This window comes from Dendropsophus ebraccatus, chromosome 4 (assembly GCF_027789765.1).
Source record: "Dendropsophus ebraccatus isolate aDenEbr1 chromosome 4, aDenEbr1.pat, whole genome shotgun sequence".
In the NCBI taxonomy this organism is placed as follows: domain Eukaryota; kingdom Metazoa; phylum Chordata; class Amphibia; order Anura; family Hylidae; genus Dendropsophus; species Dendropsophus ebraccatus.
This window is the reverse complement of record NC_091457.1, coordinates 76,150,865-76,178,827: the sequence shown is the minus strand read 5'-3', so window position 1 is coordinate 76,178,827 and position 27,963 is coordinate 76,150,865. Positions and strand designations below refer to the sequence as shown.

At 41.5% G+C, this 27,963-nt stretch overlaps 1 protein-coding gene across 4 annotated transcripts; it reads left to right on the top strand.

Moving 5' to 3' along the window:
- Positions 1-27,447, top strand: CBFA2T3 (CBFA2/RUNX1 partner transcriptional co-repressor 3). 4 transcript variants are annotated; one of them, XM_069968509.1, is made up of 11 exons: positions 1-385; positions 16,587-16,733; positions 19,185-19,426; positions 19,666-19,755; positions 20,281-20,465; positions 20,742-20,974; positions 22,839-22,909; positions 23,217-23,421; positions 23,549-23,617; positions 24,775-24,965; positions 25,222-27,447. In XM_069968509.1, the coding sequence occupies exons 2-11, from the start codon at positions 16,613-16,615 to the stop codon at positions 25,477-25,479; spliced, it is 1,665 nt and encodes a 554-aa protein (XP_069824610.1). In that variant the 5' UTR covers positions 1-385; positions 16,587-16,612; the 3' UTR covers positions 25,480-27,447. The 4 variants fall into 4 exon arrangements, with proteins under 4 accessions (XP_069824610.1, XP_069824609.1, XP_069824608.1 ...); XM_069968508.1 differs by lacking the exon at positions 1-385 and adding an exon at positions 10,975-11,071; XM_069968507.1 differs by lacking the exon at positions 1-385 and adding an exon at positions 11,144-11,174.
- Positions 27,448-27,963: the final 516 nt, after the last annotated feature.

Genomic DNA, 27,963 nt, shown 5'->3' with positions numbered 1-27,963 from the left:
CAAGGAGGAGGCAGCTAGGATTCCCCGCACTGCCTAACCACCGGGACACCTGGACCGGAGCTGGACACCAAGCCTTAGGACAAGGGGAGCTGGGATTGCAGGGGGCACCACTCTCACTTATGCACATGAAGAAAAAATAAGAAGCACAAGCTAGAAAGATTACAAAGTGGCCAAGAAGGAGAAGAGGACACAAGATTCTGGGAAGGGATAGCCCCCAACTGCGGCTCTGTAGATTGGGAGAGAGTGTGGACCCTGCCTGGAGCAGGCACCTCTAGGCTGCTGGGATAGGGGAGCTCAGGATGTGACATGGTGCTCCTACCTCTTGCTGGACCCATCATTGTGCCTAGTGATCTGTAACCTCCAGCTCCAGTCTCATCCTGGGAAGGTGAGTGACAGCTGATCGCAGATAACATACACCTGTCTGTCTAGCACTAAAAAATCAAGACAAGTTTTCAAGATAACTATCTAATATCTCATGCAGGGGGTAATGTAACTTTGCTTAAACTAATATATTAGGAATGTTAAAGAAATGCATTTCACATCTTCTATCTTTGGTCTGGGTCTTGGAGAGCTCATTGACTCTCTATGATCTCCAGCAGCTCTACTGGCATGCTATGTAACCTGACTTTTCAGTCTTTTTGTTCCTCTGCCATGTTGGCATGCTGATAGGCACAGGTGACCCTTTACAGAGCAAGGGGGTGTTACTTTTTTTTTTACACCTTCAAAAAGTCCCCAGCTTTTAATTCTTTGTTATTATATATATATAGTAATGATTATGTATTGTAAATATATTTATTTAAGAGGTGGTCTGTATTAATATATTGCACTTTCCATCTGTATAATGCTACAAGACATAAAACAATGGATGTAAAAAATCACTAGTATGGGGTGAATCAGTTCCCAGCCCCCAACAGCTTCCAGACTGGGAAATTATTTCATAAAAAAGGCAGAGATCTTGTGCATGTGCTGCGCCTTATGGAGGTAACTGAGAAATAACCGCCTGGTTATAAAGCACTGGAGGACTCGTCTGCAGAGCTTGCAATCGAATCTCATTTATTAAAAGGAAGCCTGGTTCTTGTTGGTAAAGTTGGAGGATGATCAGCTTGGGAGATGATCAGCAGTGGAGGATGTTTCATGCACTATTTAGTAAGCTCTGTCATCTCTCAAACAATACAAGATGTAATCTTCTAAGCACTGCCAGGGTATTGTTTGCAGAATCCGTCTGTCACACAGTTAGGGAGCCTGCTATGTACCAGAAGAGAGGTCTCTGACACCTGGCTGGTGTCAGGGAGCCCTTACAGGCAGCCATACACCTTACAATGAATTGGAATAGGTGACAGTTCTCTATAGAGGCATGCTTTATGTTTATATCTATGGGGTCTTTTACTAGGTTACATGTTGCAAATTTATTTTATGGAAGGAAGAAGATTGACTTTGTGAATCATAATTACTAATTAAATTACTAATTAAATAAGTGGTAAAATTGTACTATTTCCGCAGCAACTTACAAAGCGCGTGCGTCTAAAATGCGTATCCTCAGTATGATATAAGGAGCGTTCATTGCAAGTGCTTTTCCCATCACTGTATCTTACCACTAATATTTCACATGTAGTGGCAGAAAGTCCAGCCTGCAGAAAAGCTCCTTTTTTTATAAGTTGCAGCAGAGCTGAATTTGTCATTTGGGGTTGCAGTATTTGTCTGCCATGATCATACATTAGGTTTACCTACAGTCCTACATCAGTATATGCCATGTTAGTCCTTGTGTCTGTGTCCTATGGGCTCTATGTTAAGTTTATCTAGCTACAAGAATTGCTGCATTACAGCTGCGGTGTGACAATGGAGAAATTGTGACATGTAGACTTGGTTACATAATATAGAGGAACTTGCCTCAGTTTTCTGTGGCAATAAGGGAAGGTTGTCGCTTACTTGACAGGAATTTATATTTGTGGTTTTTATAGGCTGTTAGACTCTAATGATATAATTAAACTTTTATATCCGATTATCATTCCAGTAAAAAAATACCCCAAAATATGCATCCTTAGCCAGTCTCTTAGGCAAAGACCATTAATAGTCTATTCCGCCTTCCCTGTTCTTATAGATGCTGGATTTCCCAAGCTAACACCCTGTAATGCTAGCCATTACTGCGCCCATAGGAGTAGGGCAGCTCCTGAGTTGCATATATTATTATTATTACTACTTTCCACTATTTCTCTACTGTTATTATTTCTCTGTTGTTATTGACTGCAGTTTGGGCAGTCTTATCATGAATCAGGAGGAGCAGGATGAACAAAGTAAGGTCTGTTTGATAGCATGCTGCAATGTTGTTGTGGTGCTTTCTCCTTTGTATGGCTCATAGTTATGGCTCATGGTGATGAAAAACATCATCATGGTATTGCCCTAAAATGTATACTGTATGTATGGCTTATAGGTCATCATGGCTCTGAAGGTACAAGGTGTATGTTTGATAATTCATGGGCATTACTTGTAGGTGGTGTAGAGGGAGCAGCTGCCTCCAGGTCTTGAGGCCTAAAGGCCCCTTTGCCATTTAACAAGACACCCGTAGAATACATAGTATATACAAGGGCAGATTTTACATTGGGGCCCAGGAGATATCTGGATTCAGTGTTCCCTGGTGGACAGGGTGAATGCCATTATAGTCTGTTAACTATCAGGAGGTTCAGACTCTAATGTTAATGTTAACATCAAATTTCCTATAATAACCAAACCAGGTATGCTTCCCTATAACCTGTTTCCATCCTAAATGGGATAAAATGACAATAATCTAAATATATAATTAATCAATAACAATCTGACTTCCCAATAGAGGGCAATATTATTCTTAGCTTCTAGTGGAGGACAGGCCAGGGTCTTTCTATATGGAAATCAATGGAAGACACAGAAACTGGCCCCACATTCAGGGTTGTGGGAGACCCATAAGCCAGATCCCCAGTCTTCTGACTTGTCCTAGTAATATGGCCTAGCCTTTACTTGGCTGATAACAGGGAATGATATATTATGTTTGTTTTCACAGCAAAGGGAGATAAGTAAACGTTTAGGTCAGTGTATATTGAATCTTTAACAATTCATCCATGTTTTTTTTTTTCTGTAAATGAAGTTGACACTGTACTCTCTTGCTTGCCCTCTGCTTCCTCTGTGGTAACAGTGAGATCACAAGGGCCCCACAGGAAGAGACGTACTGCCAAGTTCCAACTGGGAAATGGAATCTGATGGATTTATTCATTCTTTTGTGCTCACTGAGATGTAGCCATTATAGATGTTGTTGCTAATGTGACTGATTAAAAAAAATGGCTCAATGGTTGTACAGTACGCTATAGATGTGTTCCAGATGTTACACTAGAAAAAGTTTTTACTTACTAAATCTCTTGCAGTTGTGCGCACAAGAACAACATGGTCACCTATGTGGCTATATGTGTGGGTCAGCCGCCATACAATTTGATAGCATGATCTATTTCCCATAAACAGTTAGCAAGTCTTATTAATAAAGATTCAAATGTTGGCAACACTACCAGAAGCAATTGTTCCCATTAAATACTCCCTACTAGGTTAAAGTGCTAGCAAGCAGAAAAAATACCTCCAACACCAAAACACACGGATTGTGGGCGCAGGTCCAACTGAGGAGACGTCTGGGGTCACTTCAAATCTCCCGCCTCTTTACCTCACCATGCTGAGGTAAAGAGGCGGGAGATTTGAAGTGACCCCAGACGTCTCCTCAGTTGGACCTGCGCCCCACAATCCGTGTGTTTTGGTGTTGGAGGTATTTTTTCTGTTTGTTCCCTTTTGGATATCGGGAGTGGCTGCGGTCCAGGATCTATGTGTCTAAGAGTGTTGTGCCTCCAGATTTGCACAACCTCACCAGGTGAGGGTTACCTTGCACCCCCTAGCCCTTCTTATACGTTATCCCTCTGATCCTCGCTATGGAGCGCTGTCACCCTTTGTTTTGTCTAAAGTGCTAGCAAGGGACTGGATGGTGGTTTATCAGTAAGTACCTCCCCTCTGTGAGCCTCCTCTATCATTCAGCAGCGTCAGTGGGACATAACATGATACACTTCGGATGGGGAGCAGGACATCCAACATCCAACTAAGCTTTGATGGGTCATGGTACAGATAATCTAAGCTCATGGGACTTTCCTTGGGGATAGGATCCTTTTCATCAAATTGAATATCCAACCTGCACCTTTAATTTTGCATCCAAACATGGCTAGGATGATATACAGACATGCATTATGGATAGAGTAGAAAAACTGTTCATATAATCTGTAAAACTAGGTAGAAAATTGTCTTAGTTAGTAAGGCAACTATGTGCAGGACCATGGTTACCAATGGATTGAGTTGCACATACTTGGCCATACACCGACACATTTCATGATGCATTCATAAAGCACAATCACAGAATAAAATTAACATTACGTTCCATTAGAAATTGGGGATAATGACACAATTTACTATATAGTTATACTTGGTGTTAATGGAAGGGGGGAGTCGTGGAACCCACCTGCTTCCAGGATAGTACAGCCGTGCTGTCCAGCTAATTCCTGGGATCTGTGATGATGTCTATGTAGTAGAAAAGGATTTAGCCTGATTGATAAACCCAAGTAGCTAACCATTATTCTCTTATTTTTTTCCCATTGCAGTTTTGAGCATTTGCCTTCCTTGTAAGTTTTGTCAGGGGTGGCGCAGTGCCATCTACACACACCGTGATACTGATAAGTGCCAGCCCTTCTGTTCCTGTGCAAACAGTGTGCTATCTGTGCTGCGCAATCCTCCTCACACCCAGCATGCAGAGACACCTCAACCCCCTCAGTGCTTCAGACTGATGTATGCCAAGTAACACTGACAGGATCTGCAAAATGATGCCCTGATCCAGACTGTGTCATCGATAACATTTCAAGGTCTTGTTTTCCCATTTGCATGAGATTTCAGAAATGAAGATACCAGCTGCCGGCTAAGTAGTAACATTTCTTAAATTAAACTCTATAAAGCTGGTACTCTTTAGCATTTACCTGAACTGCACTGTGTAAGAGCACCTCAGGTGTATGTATTAAATCAGCTGTATTGTATAAAAAAAAAACTGCATGGGTGTTTGATGCAGTACTGCACTGTGTAAAAGCAGCCTGGGTCAATGTATTCATATGGATTCCAGCTCTAGCTTGATAGTTGAGAGGTTATCACCTTCATGCTGCCCGAACCACAAGTCGTCACTCACCAGCCTTGAATGATAGATTTCATCCTGTTCGGCTACAGGGAGAAATCTATTAATAATGACCTGCAGGGCAGGCAGAAGCCATCAGGGTTTGCCCCAATGACTCGTGGCTCAGGCAGCATTGGAGTGATGAGCAGCTTTCTTTAAAATCTGTCTCTAGAGCTACGAAAAAGTCTCTTTGTAGCCCTAGACAAACAGTCTGCAAAAACAATAAAAGTAAACCACACTGGGCCAGACTATACAGGATGATCAGAACTTTACAGTACACCATACCCTTGTGTGCATACAGGCTCCAGCAAAGGATAGCCAGACAACTGTTTGAGGTTTGGACTCCCATCGCTTGCATTCATTCAGATACAGAATTGCTTGGATCTGATTGGTTGTTGTCTGAGCCCAACAATTGAACAGTTTCTGTATAGTGTTACCCTACCCTGAGTGTTTCAGTAAATGGAAAAGCACAATATATTCTGACCACATTCTCACCCGATCGTCTGAAAAATCAATATACTATATACACTGCATTATATACTTGAAATTAGATTTCTGCCTGAAATAGTACGTACAAAACTAAGCAACGCGGTTCTTGCCATCTGAAATGTAGTGATATATTTCTGTAATTATGAAAACAAAATGGGCAGAGCTGGCTGCAAGTGATATTGGCTTCTTAAACAGAAAGACCAGAAAAAGTCATTTTAAAGGGTCCAGTAAGAAAAAAAAAAAAACTAAAGTTTTATATAAAGCATATGAGATGGAGAGGCTCCTCTTCAGGATATTCATCACTTGGCTAACAGTTACAAAGAGTATCTTACTCACTACAAGATCAGCCTTGCCCTGCCTTACCCAGACAACCCATTGGATTAAATGGGCACTAAGTTAGACTATGTTTTCTGGACCTTTTTAAATTGCAATAGTGATATTTTTGTGCAAGGGAATCAGGGATATGTTTTGGTTCATAAAATGTGTTTTTTTCTGTAGAACCTACCACAGAGGTGTTAAATTGGGCATCAACCTACTTACCAAAAACAGACAAATAAGGCACCTTCCTTGCCACCTCTCTAGCATCAGTGGTAGAGACAACAAAAAGTTGCAAAAGTGGTGTTTGTGCAAGAAAAGTGCAACTTCTTGCTGTTTGCGGCACTTAAATTGATCAAAATCCCACCCACATTACTGCTACTATAATCACACTCCGTGTGAACATACTCTTTTGCCAGATTTTCACAAAGCTAACTAGTGGGGTCCCAGAAAGGGGGTACATGGAATAAGCTTTTTTTGTCAAGAGACCCTTATAACAAGTGGGGATTGTCCTTACCAGAGAATTGATGACGTATATTTAAATAAATATTTCATCAGAACATGGAATCCACAGCATATGCAGTAGGTGTAAACATACCCTTGTTATCTTGTTTGTCATATCCTCTTGCTTCCTCCCTTGATACCAGAATCTTCAACACTGAATTTATGGTCGATTTTTACTTCATTTGACTCAATGAGGAAAATCAACTATAATGCTTTAACATAGGCATAGCAAAAATTGACATGAGGATTCGGAGCGCAGATTAATTTTCAAATTAATTTTCAAATTTCATTTATTTTGCTGCCACTCTAAATGTTGTGGATTCCCTGCGAAAAAAAAAAAAAGATGTGGTAAGTATGCCACATGAGGCTGTGCCATCAAGGATCGGTACCAAGTGGGCATTATCTGCCGTCACCTAACACAATTGCACAAACGCATATAATTAAATAATCAAATATGGACAGTTGGCGCCAGATCAGCAGCTATGTCACCATGCCACATAGGCATCCTTCATAAGGAACGAGTTAAATATTAAGTCGTCCATGCTTGGCTTTTGAGTATTTTGAACCTTATGACCACTTAGCATTTCTCTGTGATTCTCTCCACACATTGAGTTCAATTATCAGGGTAATTAAAACAGGATGAGTTAATTGGCAGTCATTTGCATGGCAGATGGTTTTAATTGTGGCATCAAACAATTCACCTGTTTATATAAACAAAAGTGAGGCACGTGAATGACAGGCCTAGTGTGACAAGTCTGACAACGATCGCAATCGAGACGCCCTGGGACAATTAGAACACAAAACCCAAAGATCATCAGACTGTCATTTATATTGTTTGGCAGAAGTCCGCACAGTTTGGTTTAAAGGGGAAGGGGGGATGGTTATCATTTATACCCTGACAGATGGATGCGGAGGTGCCAAGACGCAGTCTTGCAGTATACTTATGTGCAACATAACAGTTTTAGTTGGGTCCATTCAACCCAGGTTTCTCCAGCTGGGGAAAGACAGACTGTAGTTTTTAACATCCCAATAAGAACGATACCAGATGCAGATTACAGGAGTTGTAGTTCAGCTGTAGACCAACAACGTAAATATAATATGTATGTGATGGTTATTTGTCAGGGGGAAAAAAACAGAAATTGTGAAAACCACTATGTGCAGCAGTTTAATGCATTTGTTAAGAGCTAGGGTTTATGGCAGCAAATACCGCAAAATTACATGAAAATGCTGAGCTTTTATAATGACTGCACTAGAAGTGCCATTTGGCTATACCATGCAACTAAATAGCTAACCTAGCTGTAGTATTTGTCTGCACTCACATTGTGGCTTCGTGGATTCACCTGAAATGCACTTTGTCCTGTTTGACACGAAGCTCAACAATAACCATAGGTTAGACCATAAGGTATCTATTGACCCTGTGGTATAGTCCCACTTTTTAGCTATATTTCTGTTGGTCCTCAGTCGAAATATCAACAAAGTGTGTTGCCAGACAACCCAGACAACATTTATTTGATGCTTCCATAATCTAATTCACTCCCTACTTTAAAGGGGCATAACTTTTTTTTATGTGACTGCTTTTTTTTGTGGGGCAAGTTGTAGTTGTGCTTATGCGGGAGACTTGCAGAATGCATTATAACAGTGGCAAGCCTGGATAGAAAGTGGAGGAATCTTCCTTGGTGCACAGGCCTGGAAAACAAGGACTCCAAAACAAACGACAAACAAAATTTGGTCTTGCAGTGCAGGAGATTAAAAAGTGGGTAACCTAGTAGCTATAAATTCTCAGAGCTTAGCTGGAGATAAACATTAAGGAGCTAAATCCCCAATCTATATGTTGGATAAACCCAGGTGGTGCACAGATGAAGGGGTTTGCTGGGCTTAAAGCTGGCCTGGGTAGGTTCCAAGAAGCAGAGGAAACCAAACATGGGAGGATGAGCTTATCTGTTGTTGTTAAATTGGACCAATAAAAGCCATGTTTTAATGAATTACTTATTAGTATGATGTAAAGTTATGGTTAGGTCCCCATGACCAGACTCTTGTGACCATAATTGAGAGAGCTGGGATGCAAGCTTGTGCACCATTGCTGAGGTACTGAACATTCAAGCAAAGATATGGCTTCTCCAGAATATTGCCAAGAGGTAATAGGAAGAGGACCAGATAGCAGGGATAGCCAGTGGAAGAAAGCCAACAGACTTTTTCCCAAAAGCCAAACAGAGCTGGACAGTCACCAAAAGACTTGTGGAACCTTAACTGTTTCCAGGCCACACTGACGGCAAAGGAGGGAGATTGAGAGAAACATATGGTGGAGTCAAGAGGAGAACCACTTTTAGCCTGCCTCCTGAGAGTAGGAGGATTTATGAACAAAAAATAAATAAATAAATATATATTTAATGGCATCATTTAATATACCATGTAACGTACTGAAAAACATTTTGTAGGGTGGAAGATTAAGGACGTTCTGTAGTTTTTATTGATACCTTTTTGGGGTTCATATAACTTGATTGCTTTTTCTTCCATTTACTTTGGCCAGCCAGGTGACCAAAAGACTGTAATTCCTGCATAGTTATTTATTTATTTATTCATCTCATTTTACAATGCAGGGTAAAAAAACACAATATTTTAATAGTTTTGACTTTTCTAAGCACATTCATACCATAAAAACATAGACACTTTCCCACTATCTTGTCTCCAGATTGGGTGGGGTTTCAAACTTAATTCCACTGACGTAAATGAAGCTTAATTGAAATCCACACCTGACCAGGAGACAAGAGAGGGGGAAAAGTGGCCATGTTTTTGTAGCACTGGATAATCCCTTTAATGTTTGCTATGTTGTTTAAACTTTTTAAATGCACTTGTTTTTACATTTTATTTTCCCTTTAGAAATAAATATGTGATCTCTTGTAACCCATGCAGAGCCTGATAGGTACTAAAAAGGCAGACCTAGCCTTCAGTGCATAACCCCTCATTGCATTGCAGGGGTAAAGGTTAAAATAAAATGTGAAATCTTACCACAAAATCTTAGGCCACAAAATAGTGCAGGAGAACTATTACAGTATTGCGGCAGTTTTTTAGACTTTCTGGATTAACAGATTATAGATTAAAGAAAAGGTGTTGTAGTATATGTATACTAGAGGAAGTGGCACATAAGACAAGGGATTGGTCCTGCTGTACCAGGGGTAGAGGCTTGTATGGGGCCTCAGCTCATTAGATTAAGATAACAGATGGCGAGGGAGCAGTAACTTAATGGCGGTGGGAGGGGGCACAGATATAAGCATCTTTTTTACCTGGATAGTAAAATGATAACCAGGTGGCTAACTTCCATTCCATGGATGCCATGCTGTGCTCTACAAGTTACAACCCTCTTTGGCACTTTTATGGCAGTTTATTGCTGCATCCCAGTAAATTTCTGTTTATAGGAAACCGAAGCCACAAAGAATTAAAAAAAATAAAATATCGGTATAGCCTAGGGAAATTGCTTCTACCTCACTTTCCCTGTTTTGGCTGTCAGTCAAGAGTGAGAAAATGCTCTGCAGGCTGTTCATTAGACAAGGTGATGCATGATATGCTGCAGAAAGGATTTACTGATGGTCCATCCCCATAGGTACTGAACGAGGTGTGATGTTCTAAAAGTAACGCGTTTTATCACTGTTGTGTTGGTGAAGACATGCAGGACACTGCTGACCCCTGACACTGAAGAAACAGAAAACAGTCACCACCCAATCTCTATGTGGAGTCACGCACTAATGCGCCTACGAAAATGAGCAAGTGTGCCAAAGAGAATATTACTATAAGTACCCCAAAAAAATTTAGGGTGAAAACACACATCTGGTTGCATTGCAGTTACATGCTTTTACCGTAATTCAGCAGTGTTGAACCCCCCCCCCCCCACACACACACACACACACCCACACACAGTTTTTAAAAGGGACTGCTAATAAGACAAAAAAAAAGCCTTGTTGCTCCTAAAGGCCCTATTCCACCAACAGATTTGACGATAGATTATCTGCCAAAGATTTGAAGCCAAACCCAGGAACGGACTGTAATCAGAGAACAGGTCATAAAGGAAAGACTGGATTTCTCCTCTTTTTAAATCCACTTCTGGGTTTGGCTTCAAATCTTTGGCAGATAATCTGTCGTCAGATCTGTTGGTGGAATAGGGCCTTAACACGCCTTAAACCTCACTGCAAATAAAAGCTTGTTATTGGGTACTGGGCCTCTGCTGTCTCTAAAGTGGAGGACCAAACAACCTAAGCTCCACCCTTCTGCGTATAGTCACAAAAGGATAGTAGTGGAAATTATGGAGATCCCTTCTAACAGGAATATCTGTTTTTATGAATTGTCATTACTTGTGCCAAACGCCTTAGCCATATCTGAGTTCCCTCTTTTGTTTTTTTTTTTTATTTTATTTTTTTGTTCTAGGAACAACGAGTGACAACCATTATAGCTATGCTATCAACTACGGGTGAGGTTGTCATCCAGCTGTACACAGCAAGGCAAACGGATTTTAGGAACTCAACTGTAGATGACAAGACCTAAAATCATGCCAAATCATGCCAAGTAATTACTAATTTTACACAAAACTGGAAATGAGGACACTCCTAAATAAAACACCGTGACAGAAAATGCCTTCAAAGGACCATGGATATAAGTCTCAGGAATTGTGCAGTAATTATGCAATGAGAATTGTAAAATGTGTTATGGATAGCGGCTGTGATACATGGAGGATATTACCTATCAATGTCTTATACCTGGATTTGTATTGATCTGTGCTCATGCGGTTTGTTCTTCTCTGGTAGCTCATGCACTCAGCAATAGACTTGATATGTCTGTGGCAGACTGCTTCCTGCAGATCTCTAACAGATGGGATATTAGCTTGTGCAGATCTGTATTAAAGGTGGTGTTATGCTCAGCAAGTTTATAATAGAGGGCATGGTAGGTGCTTTATAACTGGATAGGCTCACCCAACTGTGACAAAGGGAGGTTAACGCATAGAAATTGCTCAATTCACAATGCCAAACATAAGAAGGCAAATTAAGGTTGGTCAATGTGAAAATACAGATATAGGCCTCATTCACACATCCATAGTGCAGTCTGCAATCGTGGACCCGCAATTGTGGACAGCAGTTTGTGTATCTGTAGTGGTCCACATTAGGACATATCACAGCCTATTCATAGATCCCCAAAATTTGTGGATGTGTGAATAGGCACATAGAAACCTTTGTGCCCTAAATTAGTGAAACCTTTTGAGGATGATCTTTTCATACTGCAGGAACAGAGGTTTTCTAGAGGAGTGTGCTTCTCTGGTCTAGATTAGCTAGGCTAGTTCCTACCATGCTTTTTAATCTTGTTGAATTAAGTCTATTGGATGTTGGATAGGATGGCATCCTGTGGCATCCCCTTGATGTAAACCTGACATGTTGGGATCCAGTTGTTCAAGAGAACAGAAAAGTCAGACCATCTCAGTTTGTTTGTTTTTCTTTTGGGAAAAAACTGTCAGTAATATGTCAGAGACCCATTATTACAGTTGCCTGGTACCTATTTCAAGACTTTGGACTAGGACTATAAGCCATTTAGTAGCGCTAGTCTGAAGCAGTTCATATCACCTTCCCAGTGGACTGGCGGTCGGGAGGAGGGACTTGTTGGGAGCACTTTTCTTTGTCATAGATCTTTGCCAACGTTAAATCCTATAATACTGCCTCCTGTAGGCACAGAAGCAAATATGTTCTTCTTTTTGGGATTGGGTTGTTTGGGATTACAAAAAAGTATCCATTTTTCCCAGAAACATTGTCACTTCTCCATGGTCTATATCTGATATTCCAACTAAGCCTGTTGTGCAATTTAATTTCAGAAACCTCACTCTCTTTTACACAGTTTCATTGTTGGTGGTCCGGATGATGACACCCCCACCAATCATTACAGCCAGCATAAAGAAGCGTGTGACTAAGGGCCGAAGACAGTTGACATTGATTCTAAGGGTACAAACCCACACACCGTATATGCAGCGTATTTACTACTGCGATACGCAGCAAATACGCAGCAGATTAGATCTAAATAACTGAACACAGCATCAAATCTTCACAACCAAATCTGCTGCGTATTTGCTGCGTTTTTGCTGCGTATACGGTGTGTGGGTTTATAAGCTAAAGATCGGTGAGGGTTACAAATCCCAGATCCCCACTGATGAAAACTTTTGACATGTCCAGATATTTCTGAATGACAGTTACTCTAAGGGATTAGAAAAACATAGCTGCTTTCTTATAGAAACAGCACTAGTTTGTGTGCTGTATTACAGTCCAGTTCAAGTGAAGTAAATGCACCCGAGCTATAATACAACACACAACCTGTAGTGTGTCTTGGTTTTTAGAAGAAAGCAACTGTGGTTTATTAATCCTCTATAACCACTGGTATAGAGAGGGTCCTCTGTTTGAATCCTCATCTATTGGCCGGAATAGGAAAGCAGTTACAAATAGTATCTCTCGCTCTGGAGAACCTGTACTGTCCATTACACAGACAAACAATCCATTTACATGAAGCACTGTGTAATGTTTTATTTTCCCTGGAGAGGCACTGCAAGAAAACTGACTACTTACTGACAGGTATCACCTTAGGTTACTGGTGAATGTCTAATGGTGCGTTTACACAGACAGATTTTGGAAGCCAAAGCCAGAAATGGATTTGAAAAGAGAAGACATCTCAGTCTTTCCTTTATGACCTGTTCTCTGTTTATAGTCTGTTCCTGGTTTTGGCTAAATCTGTCTGTGTAAACGCACCATTGGATCCCAGCATTTGGACGCCCAGCAGTTAGTTTATCAATTATCCCTGGCGATCCTCCAGGTGTGAATACAGCACCTATTCTTTGTCCTTACTTTTCTAAGTGCATTTAGAAGCTACAACTTTTCCTGGTGGCCCCAAGGTTGTATGAATGTAGATTATATCAGTGTGAAAATATTCTAAGCGTAGAATTAGTGTTTAAGATTTGAATAAGCCAGTGTGAAGGTGCTGTAATAAAGTTACACCTAGCATATTTCTGCAGGTACTGCCTGGCCTGCTCTTCACCATTACAAGATGCACATTCTTTCATTCCCAGCTCCAACCTTTGACTGGCTCCCAGCTGCACTGAGTGTTTCCATAACACAGACCAGATGGAGCCCAGTGTCTCAGGGTCTTATCTGGAGTTGTTCTTGGCGGGGCTCAGTCCTGAATTTCAGGAATACTTTACTTTATTTAGGAGCAGGGCCGGCTCTGGCTGGGATCAGCCTCCCAACATCTGCTCTGCATTTCCAGCCATTTAAAGAGCATGGACGGGACTGATGGGGGGAATTCTTTTAACCCTTGCTCTCCTCCCACGCTCCCTACTTGTCATTTTTCACCCTCAGTCAGATGGTTGTATGATCCCATCACATCTCCATTTCTCACGCTCTCTCTTCCTCTTCCTGTGTGCTTGTTTGCATTAATGTAGTACATTTTCTTCCTCTTTTCTGTCACGTCCCCACATCTTTTTGTAATAAAGTTTATCTGTCAACTACACACAGAGCAGACAGCTATTTTGGAATAAACTGCTATTGAAACCATTAACTCTTCAGGAATGAATAAAATTATTGGCCCTTTCTTTTCCCCTATGTTTCTAATGTGGACCTGTCACTAAAACTGCTTTACTAATGTACAACTAAGAAGTAGTGAAGATGTGAATCATGGATAACTTTGTAGATGGACTTCTCCAATTCTCTTTTGAGTAGATGGGAGAACATTTAGGACCCTCGTGCTTGTGTTATGTCAGTGCTTTCCAATGAATTTTTATAAAATCAGTTAAGGTTGCATTGTAACATTTGCAGTCAGAATGTGGCTGGAACCACACCTCCATTTCTTTACTAATAACCTTAGTTTATTGCTCTATCGGTGACAACACGGGGGCATGGTCTCATGGCTGTATGGTCCTTAAATTATCTGCTTCTGTCAGGTTGTAAAAATGATGTTTAGCCATTTCTAATATCTGTTTCTAGGGAAGCCGGGGGACATCCTATATGGCGTCTATTACACCTCTCGCTTTTATGGATTGCAGTGCTGCCTAATACGACTATGGCTTCGTCACAAATCACATGCAGTGTGTACATTACAAGTTTAGAATCACATGCAGATTGCAATAATCATAAAAAAATAGATTTTTTTTATTTAGTTAAATCATAGATGGGTGAACATGACAGCTATATATGGCTTCAAATGATACCTTGTGATATTTCACTGTATAAATGCATATGCAACGACTAGTCATGATATGTGATAAATCCCCCAAGCCCTGGGAGTCTGCAAAAGCTGGGATATTAACCTTTCCTAGATCTTTAATGGCAGATATATTGATTTTAACCAAGCTTTTACAGAAACAGCAGACAATAGCTGTATGACAATTTTACTAATTTATAGGCTGAAGATCCATGGCGATCACAGTAGGTCATAGGGCAATGTTGCAGGGGCTTTAAACAGTATGTATCGCACACCTTCCATAGGATATGCCCACAAATCTTTACAATTATTCAAGTAACCTACAAAATACAATACAGTGGGTAAAATTTTGTAAGTGTAATGCCCCAGATTTTGAGTTCCATTTGGCCCAAAAACTGGTATATGTGCTGTATGCAAATTATTATCTGTATTAGGTATCTTTAAGCTTCACTAAACACTTCTTAAAATGCACAAAATGTATTAATGATGTGAGCCAAACAAGGAGCAGAATAAGGAAAAATGTGTAATATCTCGCAAAATTTTTATGGCTGTCATAAATGGTGTCTTTTCTGCCTGTCTTGTCTACTTGTATGCTGTCTAAATTCAAAACAGTATTAATAAATCTACCCCAATGTCTATTAACAATGGGTAATTTGGCACAACTACCTCTTCTAAGCAGCTGTACTGTGAAACTTTTTTACATGTAATTTACACATATTTTTCATGGCTGCCAAATGAATTTATCACTGTTATTCTCTTGCGGAACGCAGCTGCGAGCCATGTTTTGTCCAGTCTGAACAGATGTAGGCTACTGGTGTTGCTTCAGCTGGGCACAAACTGCAAGACTCAGCTGGCAGAGCTTGCTGGAACTTCTGGTTGATTGCGTGGCACATATTGCCTAAGCTTACAATGGAAGGTGCCCTCTTTTCCATCCACTCCATTCCTCTCTGTGCATGTGGCACATTTGTAGATATACGAATGAGCTCTCTGACTGCCCATGCGGCTGGTGATGGAATCCAGATGTCAGATTTACACAAAAGTCCAGCTGCAGTCCATTACAGAGCAAATAAAAATAATCCGAGGAGAGGAGGAGAGTTCCTGGCTGGAGCCTGTGCTGGGAGCTCTGGAGTTTTCCAGGGACCTGTCAAAAACCCAATACAAAAACAATCCCAGCAAAGAGAAATAGTTTCTCATAACAGGAGCCTCTTATCTGTGGCACAGACTGTGAGATCACCTCCAGGAGGGGGCACTGGGGAAGCAGTCCCATATGTTTGCTCTGACCGCTGGAGCTTGTGTTACTAGCAAAAGTGGTGTACACAGCACAGAACAGACACAACATGGTTTTTAAAGAGCTTTTAAGAGCCTAGTTCCCTCTATTGCTGTATAGCGAACAATGGGTTAAGGTCGCACGCGAAGGCTGCCCCTGGCAAACTTTTCCCCTCCTGTCTCCTGCCCTATGTTCCCTTCTTTGGTGTTGGCCAGAGTTACATTGAAGAGCGGGATAGATCCCGGCAGCTGCCACACACCTGTCCTTAGCTCTCAAACTGCAGTGAACCCTGAAGACTGTACTGCTGGCAAAGGAATAGAGCCCAGGCAGACAGGCAAGGGTTAATAATAGCAGAGCGTGGCAGGAGGAGGGAGGGTAACGGAGGGGGCACAGCTGATCCTAACAGCAGGTGTTTGGGAATAGCTTTAACTGCTGCTTTCTGTCCTGTCCCCCGGTCCCCACCTCCTCCACACTCCACCTGAATGGTAATTTCCATCCATCCTGCCTGACATACTTTGTGTTTTCTCCAGGTGATGATGTAAATCCTCTGTGCATCCTTTGACTCATGTGTCTGTCTTCTCTTCTCAGGCAAATTCTACAATACAGCCATTACAATGCCAGACTCCCCAGCTGATGTGAAGACCCAGACGAGGACTACTCCACCCAACATGCCCCCTCCCTCACCTGCTTTAAGCCAGGGGGCTAACCGCAATTCCTCCTTCACTCCAAGCACAAGTGAGATGGCGCTATAGCATGCTTCTCTACAAAACTATTTTTATGTCTTTACAGAAGCTTAGGGGTAAACTAAAGCTTTCTGTCTAACTTTTGCATTTTTTAACAGGGCATGAGCAAACGGTTTCATTGGATTTGCCATTTTGCATTGGCCAATGTGTGCAATACATAACAATGGCCCAGATTTCATCATCACAAATTAGACACATTTGTGTTTCAGACAGATAACAACCAATCATAGTCCATTCAAAAAAATAAAAGCTGAGCTGTGATTGGTTGCTTTGGAGACAAAAAGGTGCCCAATTTTTGGTTCAGACAGATTGATAAATCTGGGCCAATGTGTGCAAACTGATTTCAAATAGAAGATACGTCAAATTGATAAATTCTAATATCACTTAGTAAAAGTAAAATAGCTACTTATCTCACCAACCACAAATGTGGAATCAGGTAGAACACTTTGCTCATCTCCAGTCCTAACTAATTGCAGAGCTGATCCTCCATCTTCATCATGACATCAGGAATCCTTTCCTGCCCGGTGTGATCAGTATTCCTGTCACTTACCATACATAACTGTATAACAGCATATGCAGGCTGGGGATGCTCTTGAACCCAATAGCTCAAGAAATGACTAGCCATGGGGTTGAAGACATAAGAGAGCCCCAAGACGGCTTACTTGTTATATAGCTTATTTTTATGTGAACATTAAGACCTGATATCTGGATGTCTTTTAACCCTTCTTCACCAGAAGAAGATCTACACATCCTCTTTGTTTCATTGGTTTTCTGAGAGCTTTTCCTGAATATGATGGATCTTGATAAGCTATATATTATGCAGTAGGTTGCTAGTTGTATTGACCTACATAGCCAACTATTTGGTTGATGAATGTCCAATATGTGTGGAATAATTACAATGTTATTTCTAAGTGCCTTCAGATGGAGTAAACTCCTGGTGGCCTTGGTGACCATAAGACTAGTGTAAGCCCGACCTGTAGGTCCTTGCTGTTAGGCCTTCCAGCTAATTGAGATGTTCATGGCAAGTTTTTACCTTATGATCACTTCTTCTATGTGCCTCATACCTACTGGGCATGTCTTTTACCCTTGGTATTTTTACTCCCATGTCTGTAGTTAATGAATACAGGTGACTCCTGTTTCCCCCAGTCTCTTGTACTTTGCGGCATTGTCTCTTGACAGGTCTATGAGCTTTACTGCCTTTGGCCAGATGTTGTCTAATTAAATGTTGGGTTGTGGAAGCTTCTGATCTGATGGGTTTTAGTTTAAGCTGAAGATAAACAGATGCATGTGTATGTATGCGTGTCTGTAATCCATGTCCCTAGTGTGTGTGTTTCTGTGTCAGTAATCCACACGTACCACGCTCTTGTGTTTATTATTATGTGGTTCTGATGTCCTGTAAGTATTTCCCGCAGTCTGTTTTCTATGTTTATCCACACAACAAGCATCAATGCTGATACATAGAGAGCATGTGAGACACACACACACATACTCTGTGTCGCTTTGGGATCCCACCTGTCAGTTGTGGGCATGTGGTTATTTTGGGCTGCTCTTTCGTAGGCCGCCCCTCAGATTGCACTCGGTGCCAGTGTGTTAGTCCTAGTAAAGCAGACTGCGATAGGAATAGGGGTAGAGATACTGTGAAAGGTAAGTCGAGGCTGCATAACTATGGAGGCTGCTCTACCGGATCCTAAGTCCTTGATTTTTTTGTTAGAAATTCTGTTGCATGAATATAAAGTATATGAAATGTGTTTAAAGAAGAACTTGCAGAAAACTTTGATATGTACAGGATGGGGACCAAAATTGTTCAAGTATTTTGCTTTAAAGACTGTTTCTATCGTGTTTCTATGCGACTTTGACCTTCCTGTTGCAGATTATAAGATGCATTAGGTAAAACTTTTGTTTTAGAGTATTGGACAATCTCTGTAAGATATAGTTAGATGAGTCCAGGAACCAAATGGAAATTTTGGTGGCCCTGCAATGAAATCATTCATAGAGCTAATAAAAAACTACCCAAAAAAATGTATTTCATCAGTGGTTTCTTGGTGTGCTGGCTTCTTGTGTCCTGGAATTGTTCAGCTGTGTAATTATCGTATATTGCCTGTTTGCATGTAAATGTGGAAGTTATATTGTGACATAAGCTATATCCTCAACTACAGAATTTTACTATTTGTGTTCCTAGAGATATTTAACCTTAAGGTAGTCATTTAGTCATGCACTTGCTATTGAAAAGGTAATCTAGTATTTACCCCAGAAAGAGACTGGCACTGCCACGTGTGTACGACAGATGCATTTGAGGTGGGACTTTTAGTGCTCTGCTTTTCTGGCCAACACAACTGCTGGTAGACAAGGACTGGAATGTTGTGTGTGGTTTATAAATATCATGTTGGGTTGTGCAACTGTGCAGGCCTGTGAAGTAATAATCCTTAATGACTCTTCCTTACAGTGATGAACGGGAGCAGCCACTCTCCCACTGCCATCAATGGAGCACCCTCTACCCCCAATGGTTTCAGTAATGGACCCTCAGCTTCATCATCTGCTGCATTAACCAACCAACAGTTACCCCCAGCCTGCGGAGCTCGGCAGCTGAGTAAACTAAAGCGCTTCCTAACAACCTTACAGCAGTTTGGCAGCGACATATCACCTGAGATTGGTGAACGTGTACGTGCGCTGGTGCTTGGGCTTGTGGTGAGTACAAAATTATAATCAGCAAATGGATTCAGGAAACCAAACTCAGCTCATCTCTATATGAAATTAACCTATTGCACATGAGTACAGTATATGAGGTAAATAAAAGAAATGCTCCAGCAAAGGATATCACATATATGTTTGGGTTTGGTTTCTACCATTAATTTTAGCATAGACAATCACAAAAAATATAGAAGCAGAGTAAAGTTTATATATTTTTTTTTTTACTATTCTTACAGAATTCTACGCTCACAATTGAAGAGTTTCATTCAAAGCTACAAGAGGCCACCAACTTTCCTCTCCGTCCATTTGTCATCCCCTTCCTTAAGGTATTTCCCACTAGAGCTTCCTATAAGGCCTATACACTTATAGGGTATAAACCCACACACCGTATACACAGCGTATTTACTGCTGCGATACGCAGCGAATACGCAGCAAAACGCAACAAATACGCAACAAAAACGCAGCAGATTAGATCTAAATAACTGAACTCAGCATTAAATCTTCACCATCAAACTGCTGCGTATTTGCTGCGTATTTGTTGCGTATTTGTTGCGTATTTGCTGCGTATACGGTGTGTGGGTTTGTACCCATAAATTATCTTAATAAGATGATTAGCTGTCATATGATCAGCTGATGTACTGATATACTGTGTGTGTGTAGAACATATATATATATATATATATATATATATATTTATACACACACACACACACACACGGTATTGCTGTTGGATACCATTGCTTTGTTCATCTGGCTCTTTGTTATACTTTGTTTCAAGTCTCTTTGGAGACAGGGGCATCCTAGTACTCAAGTACATTAAATTATAGGCTTACTGTTGCTTTCTATTGTAGGCTAACCTCCCATTACTTCAGCGTGAGCTTCTCCACTGTGCTCGCCTGGCAAAGCAAAGTCCTGCACAGTATTTAGCACAACATGAGCAGCTCCTCCTTGACACCAGTGTCAGCAGCTCTCCGAGTGACTCTTCTGAGATCTTATTGGAAGTGAATGAGAACGGCAAAAGGAGGACACCTGACAGGTACTAAATCCCCTGCAAGACAAAAACGAAAAAGTTTGACAAAAGCAAAACAACATCTTGTGCAGCTTTCTCAGGATTAGACAATAGCTGAGGAGATGATAGGTATCAGTGTTTTCATAGTGGACATGCTGGATTTGACCTATGCCGTAAGCCATGTACATAACTTCAACCTTTCAAGGTTTCATTTACTTCTGCTATGTATATTTATAGAGAGGCAACTAGCTACAGTATTTGTAATTACATACTAATTGATAATAATCTTTTTTTTTCTGTCAGGACCAAAGACACGCAGGAAGGTCTCCATCCGGATCATCTCCCCAAACGTCCATGTACCACAAGTCCAGCACAAAGATACAGTCCCAGTAATGGGCTTCTTCACCCACCCACCAATGGTCTCCCGCACCCCACTCCCCCACCTACCCAGCATTATCGATTAGAGGATATGGTGCTAGCCCACCACTACCGACATACAGATCCTCGGGAGATGCGAGAACGTCACCGACAGGCAGGTAAGGGAGATAGTGTAGTAAAGTAGACTTTGCCCTATAAATTATATTGTTAATTTGCTTATTAGTGGGTTGTTACATAAAGACAACTTCTGTCTATATACCCCGTGAATGCGTGTAAACATTCTGCATGGTGGACGCTAGCACAGAACTCTGCACTATAATCCAAACGTATCAATATAAAGCAATGAAGAAAAGGTGACAGCTTCAGCACTCCAGAAGTAGTTAAAAAGTAATGGATTTATTTCATATTCAACGACAATAAAATGTCATCTCACTGGGGCCATTACCTTTTTTTCATTGCTTTACATGGACTATGGCTGGCTGCTGTGGGACTTATGCACTCTCCTGTATACAGTGACCTTGAACATTACAGAGGTGAGCTAACTATTATATCTATGTTGCACACAGGGGCGTAACTAGAAATGGCTGGACTCCATAGCAAACTTTTGATTGGGCCTCCCCCCGACCACAAAACCATCAAGTGTAGTCATAACGGCAAATGCTCGTCAGGAGCCCTTGCAGTTAAAGGGACATCTGCAGAACCCAGGAGTCCGCTTAGCCACCGGGTGCTGCAAATGATGACAGGGGCCCAATGTACTGCAGGGGCAGGCCACAGGGACCCCTAATGCCGTGGGTCCCATAGTGGTAATTATGCCCCTGGTTGCACATCAAAAATATTTTATTACATGACTTGTGGCTGTGATTTGCAGGTTGCAGTCACATGCAACTTGCATTGAGGTCATTGGTCGCTAAGTGAGTGTGACACGCAACCTGCATCCAAAAGTCCATTAAAGATAGATTTGACTGTCATGGCACAGGTATACCATGTAGCAACGGAACACTGTTCACTGACACTATGGGGTAGATTTATGAAAGGTTGTAAATGCACCTGGTGTAAACTGCCTACAGCAACCAATCACAGCTCAGCTTTCAGCTGTGGTAAAATAAAAGAGGAGCTGTGATTGGTTGCTCTGGGAAATTTACACCAGGTGTATTATTCACACCCTTTCATTAATCTCCCCCTACGTACAACATAGCATTGTGACTAGGATCTATGTGTCATGAGTATAGCTGTATAGCCATAGCTTAAATATCTAGTAACTAGTAAAGATCTAGTAACTGAGCCCCTGCTCTGCTAGTTCTAGACTGTTTAGCTATTGATCTGAATGGCCAACATGTCATACTACATTTCCTTTGCAGCAGTCTCTGCAGGGAAATAAATATATGGCTGGCCATCTCTTCCTATGGTGAAGAAACAGCAGATTGCAGGGTTTTCAGATGCCAGACGTGTAATGCTCAGCTGGTTATCAGGCTGATCTCTGTACAGGACATTCTGTACAAACATTTTAAGAAGTTACATAAATTTCATAGATTGAAAAAACTGAAGGAAATAAATGTGTAGGAATTCCCAGTGATTGGACAAATAATAATAATGTGTTTATTTCAGATGTATTGTATTAGAATTGCTGCATACCTTTTTAGAAGGCTTCTATTCTCGGTGCCTCTATATTATAATCATATACCAATAAAACAGTGTGATCGCACCATTACACTGTGTCACTTGTACATCAGCTGCCATGCTGTGTGATAACACCACTGTGCTCGGTGCCTTTCACAGTCCAGCCTACAACCTGTGTACAGTGTGATCACATCACTACCAGAAAATAGTGTGATCACACCACCACCACCACCGCCTTACTAGATGCTTGCCTGCTTACTGCTACATTGTAGGTTTGCATTGCAAAAGGCTATTGCTTGCTCAGTCCACTCATCGGTCCATATGTACTCCATAAAAATGGCTTTTTAAAGACAAGTCAGAATATTAAAATACCTTATTTAACCAGCTTGTGTTTTCACATTTCAGCTGTGCACGAAGTAATTGATCATAGGCTGACGGAACGTGAGTGGGCGGAGGAATGGAAACATCTTAACAACGTGAGTGGGCCAAGGGAATCATGGTCTTAAAGGGAAAGTGCTACTGCTATACAAAAAAATAGACTGCTAGTTATTGGCTTCTTCAGGCATCAGAGCCCCACGGATTAAAATTCCCTGAATAGCCTGTGCCATTTTATAGTAAGTAATTGGTAATAATGTGCTCACCTAGGGTTATCAACAACATTGTCTGACCATTGGCCACCATATGTAGATCTGCTTTTGGGGTGCAACATTACAACTTACCCTAAATGTCTAAAATAAAATCCAATGGATAAATATAATGAAGCCTATTTTTATTTATTATCAGCTGTTAAACTGCATCATGGATATGGTGGAAAAGACGCGACGTTCACTGACTGTCCTCCGCCGCTGCCAAGAAGCAGACAGAGAAGAGCTTAATCACTGGATACGCCGCTACAGTGATGCAGAGGACCTAAAAAAGAGTGTCAGCTCTGTGGCTCAGCCGGGAAGACACCTCAACACTTCCTCTAGCACAGATTCCTCCCCAGCAGGTTAGCCAAAGTAAAATCTGAGTGAACAGGCGGGACACGTATGCAGTGGCAAGTGAATGACTGTCAGGAATTGGAAAGGGAACTCATTGGCCTTTTGCACATGATGACATTCCATTTTTCTCTTTAGAACCATCACGAGAATTCCTACATAGGCCACCAGCCGGGTATATGCCAGAGGAGATCTGGAGGAAGGCAGGTGAGTGCTAAGTTCTGTGGGCATCAATGAGAGGGCAGAATGCAGCACTGAGTAGCACATAATGTTATAGTCATCTATTCCTATCAACAGTCCATACTGGAGTCCTAATCTTGCTGCTCATTTTGCCCCAGTCATTTGTGTTCTCACCCACTATCCCCCTCGTTTCCTTCGTTTTTTGCATATTGTTTAAAAGAGGCCTTTAGAGTATAAATTGGGCCCTATATAGATATTATATAATAAACCACTTCTGCAATATGGCATGCATCTCAGTGAATTTTATGGCTATTGTATATCATGTTTTATAGAGTGGGCCCTAGTTCTAAAGGACAGGAATGCATGCATTTTTCATTTCTCGCCAGTACAAAATTAAAGAAGCACTCCGAGAATGTTATATTTATGTATTTTTTTTGCTTATATAGTATAAGCATAAGCTTTAAGTAATAAAGTAGGGGCATGCATGTCTTGTCTGCTATGTTAATTGCTATTTCCCACCAATGTGGATCTCCAAATGCAGTCTACATTTCCCAAAATGCCTCTGGCTTTACAAGTACTGAAATTACTCAAGTCGTATGGAAGTTAGGTGGCAAGTGATAGATCATAGTACTCCTGGTCCCCAACCCACAGTGTAGAGTATTATATGAGATACAGCTTTAGTCTTCTTTTTTACCCGTTACTGTAGCTCTTACACATAGAAAAGCAGTGTTAGACTTCATTACATAGGAGACTATGCAATCGTCTCACAGCACATCGCAGATGCAGGCAGTGGGATTAGGGGAGTGTAGTAACTATGCAGCTCATCTATTACTGTATGTCACTGCTCTCCTAGTCCCATGGAAATGATAGTAGCAGCATTCTGGAGGAACATACAAATAGAGCTGGACAGGGAAGAGATGAGTCTGAGAGCTGCCTGCAATAGGTGATAATGTAATCCTGTAGTTCACTGAGCTTAGGTGAAGTAGATGACACTACAGGAATATTGGGGGTTAGCATTATATGGGCAAAAAACAAACCAAAATACAGGAGTGCTTCTTTAAAGGGACACATACCAAAGTTGTATTGTAGGGTATATACGTAAATCTTTAAACCCCTCCTACACCTGAGTCCCCCCACCTCTCAGGGCTCATCTTCCCATCTGAGCTGTCTCTCTGCCCGCACAGAGGAGGCAGTGAACGAAGTCAAGCGCCAAGCCATGTCAGAGTTGCAGAAAGCTGTGTCCGAAGCAGAACGCAAGGCCCACGACCTCATCACTTTAGAGAGATCCAAAATGGAGCGAGCATTGGTGGAAGCAAAGCGACAAGCGTCAGAGGATGCCGTGACCGTCATCAATCAGCAGGAAGACTCAAGTGAGGTAACAGCCACGGGCATTATTACAATAGTTAGGCTAGATTATAAGATTACTGACATAACATTCTATCAAGTTTTTATAAACCTTGAATAAGTAAACTGAGTGGAATATTTTAGAAAACCAATAGTAGCTAAATTACTTTATAGACCATATAGACAAAGATAGCAAATATATAATAGTTCCTTACATGTTCATAGACTAGAAAAATTTAGAAGTACAGTTGGCAGATTTGATATCCCATTATTTTCATTTCATGCAGAGCTGTTGGAATTGTGGCCGGAAAGCAAGTGAGACCTGCAGCGGCTGCAACACGGCACGGTATTGTGGTTCCTTCTGCCAACACAAAGACTGGGAGAAGCACCATCATGTCTGTGGCCAGTCCTTGCACCACTCCCCCAGTGTACAGCCAGCACCAACCACCCCAGCTACACCTGCAGCTAGTCCCACTGCAAGCAGTTCAGCCTCTCGCTCTGGGACCCCTGCCACACCTCTCCTGCTGGATACCGCATCTCGCTAATGGATACAACAGTCATTAAATTTCAGAAACCCCATGGCTAACTACACCCAACAGGTGCACCAAGGGGCTCTTGTTAAATTCTGTGAACACATCACTGCCCCCTGTTGCCTCTGCTTCTGGGTGGGTTAGGATCGGTGTCGGTGTGGTATGGAATTGAACCTGAAGTTAACCATACAAAAGAAGCCCGACCTTTACTGTCCTTTCAGGATTATTATACCCTTTATGGGGGCACACTTACAACATTATGGGGTGCGGGAATTATTTTACCTAAAACTACACTCAAATCTTTGGCTTTAAACCTAATTGAAATCCAAAAAACAACACAGATATACAAATGAAACTACCTTGCTAGACAGCCAAGAAATGTCAAACACCAAGAACACCTCTTAAAAAAAACCCAAAAATGAAACCCTAATCCAAACATACCAGCCCTGCCAAAGCCTGGTCCATCGTGTTTAGAGGAGCAGAGGGAGTCACTAGCGGAGAACAGAGGTCTATTGTTTTCTGGTAGCTCTTCTGGGTGCGCAGAACTTCTGGTACACAGTGACTTTCCAATGAATATTCTTCCCTGGAAGCCCAACCATCACTGCACTTGGATCTTCCTCCTCTACCTCTCCTCTAGTACATTGTCTCTCGTGTTGCTCAGCCGTCCAGGAGGCTCTCTCGTCCAGCTCTTGGATTGTCTGAGAGGGGAAAAAGACACCTAGAGACATGTCTTCTGTTCTCTTGAGACAGACATTGAGATCTTGTGTATAAGTGTCTCTGCTACACCCCAGTTCTTCTTTCTGTGTCAACTGTGGAGATTCACTAAATGGAATATTTAATGGATTGTTGCAGCTAAAATGTAATTTGGGGACTGGTGGGAAGTGAACCCAGGACCCCCCCACCCCCACCCCATCGTGGTTCACAGACTTTAACCCACATTGGGGGAAAAAATGTACAGTTTTTTTTTATTTTCTATTTATAAAAGCAAAGCAAAAGAATTCCCATGTAGGGGACGTGAGTGCAATATGAAAAGTGCAAGGCTACTGATGGATGGGGAGTCAGCTGCAAATTTATATATTTGTAAAAAAAAAATAATAAAATAGGATGGGCGACAAATTAGATCAACTCAAACAGTAAAGTAGCAGAAAAATTATCTAATGTATTCTCCAAACAACATTTTTCTTAGCAACTGTGCTCCAATGCAATATACAGTTACTTAGTGACGGTGACATACTGCAGCTGGCATGGTAACAGTCACTGTTACGAGTACATTGTCAGCAGGGTGCATTATTGCTGGGACAAAACTTGTCCATGTGAACCCTAAAAGGGAAACTAACATTATGTACTGTGTAACTATCCTAAGTATAGTTCGGGCATGAATGTCATGGCAGCTTGTTTAGAATTAACAGTAATTTTCCATTTGTATTATGAAGGACTCATTACAAGCACTATGTGGTTATATAGCAACAGTATGGGCATCATTTAAATCAACATCATAGGCTCCTTTCCCCACTCAGATTTATATAAAGACATATTAGGATGCTTCCCAATATCTTCTAGCTAAAAACTTGCCATATACAAAAAGGTGGTCAGGGGTGCACAAGGGTCTGAGGAGGAGCAGCTATGAGGCAGGTGAGTGGAGGAATAAGGTTGGCTTCCCTCTTCTTTCCTAAAAGTGATAAGAAGTGAGGAAAGGTAAGGTAGGCACCTGTTATGACTGTGAGGAACCAAAGGACAGTTGTGCTGGTCTCATAAGAGAAAGGTCATTACTGTCTGCTCTGTGTGTCAGAAATTCCAGATTATCAGATACTTATTTAGCTCTTTTGCCTGTACTTGTGATACCTAAATTCTTGGCAATCCTTGACATGGTTTGCTGGCTGTTGCAGCAGATGGGGATTATCCAGCATTAGGCTGCATTCACACGTTCCGTGCGGAACAAGGACGTGGAATGCCTGTAACGGACTTCTCCCCCCCTGCCCGGGCAGCATCTATGATAAGATGCTGGGAGCAGGGGAACTGTACAGATATGCGCTGTAATGACAGTGCCGTGTGACTGATTCATCACAGTGCGGCGTATATCTATACAGTTCCCCTGCTCCCAGCATCTTATTACAGATGCTGCCCAGGCAGGGGGAGAAGTCCGTTACAGGTATTCCACATCCACACTTGCGTTCTACGACACCACTCTTGTCTCCAGTTTGGGTGGGGCTTTGCTACTCAGTTCCATTGACTTGAATGGAGCTTAATTGCAAACCACATCTGAACCATAGCCAAGAATTGTGCTGTCTCTGGAAGAAAGTGGCCATGTTTTTCTAACGCTCGATAACCCCTTAAACGTGGAGACCACTGATTTAGAATTGGTTTATCCATCTTATTAATGCAACTTGTTACAGTTCACTGCTACATCTACAGTAATGTCTCCATTGACAGCAATTATTCTAAGAGATAAAAGTAAATCTGTCATTGTGATATACTACTTAACACCTATTTCACCTTTCA

Excerpts from the sequence above, each read along its gene's own strand:
- CBFA2T3 (XM_069968507.1), top strand. The coding sequence starts at position 11,153 with ATGGATATAAGTCTCAGGAATT. Across the intron at positions 22,910-23,216 it reads AATGGAAACATCTTAACAAC|CTGTTAAACTGCATCATGGA; the intron begins GTGAGTGGGCCA and ends ATTTATTATCAG. Across the intron at positions 23,422-23,548 it reads CACAGATTCCTCCCCAGCAG|AACCATCACGAGAATTCCTA; the intron begins GTTAGCCAAAGT and ends TTTTCTCTTTAG.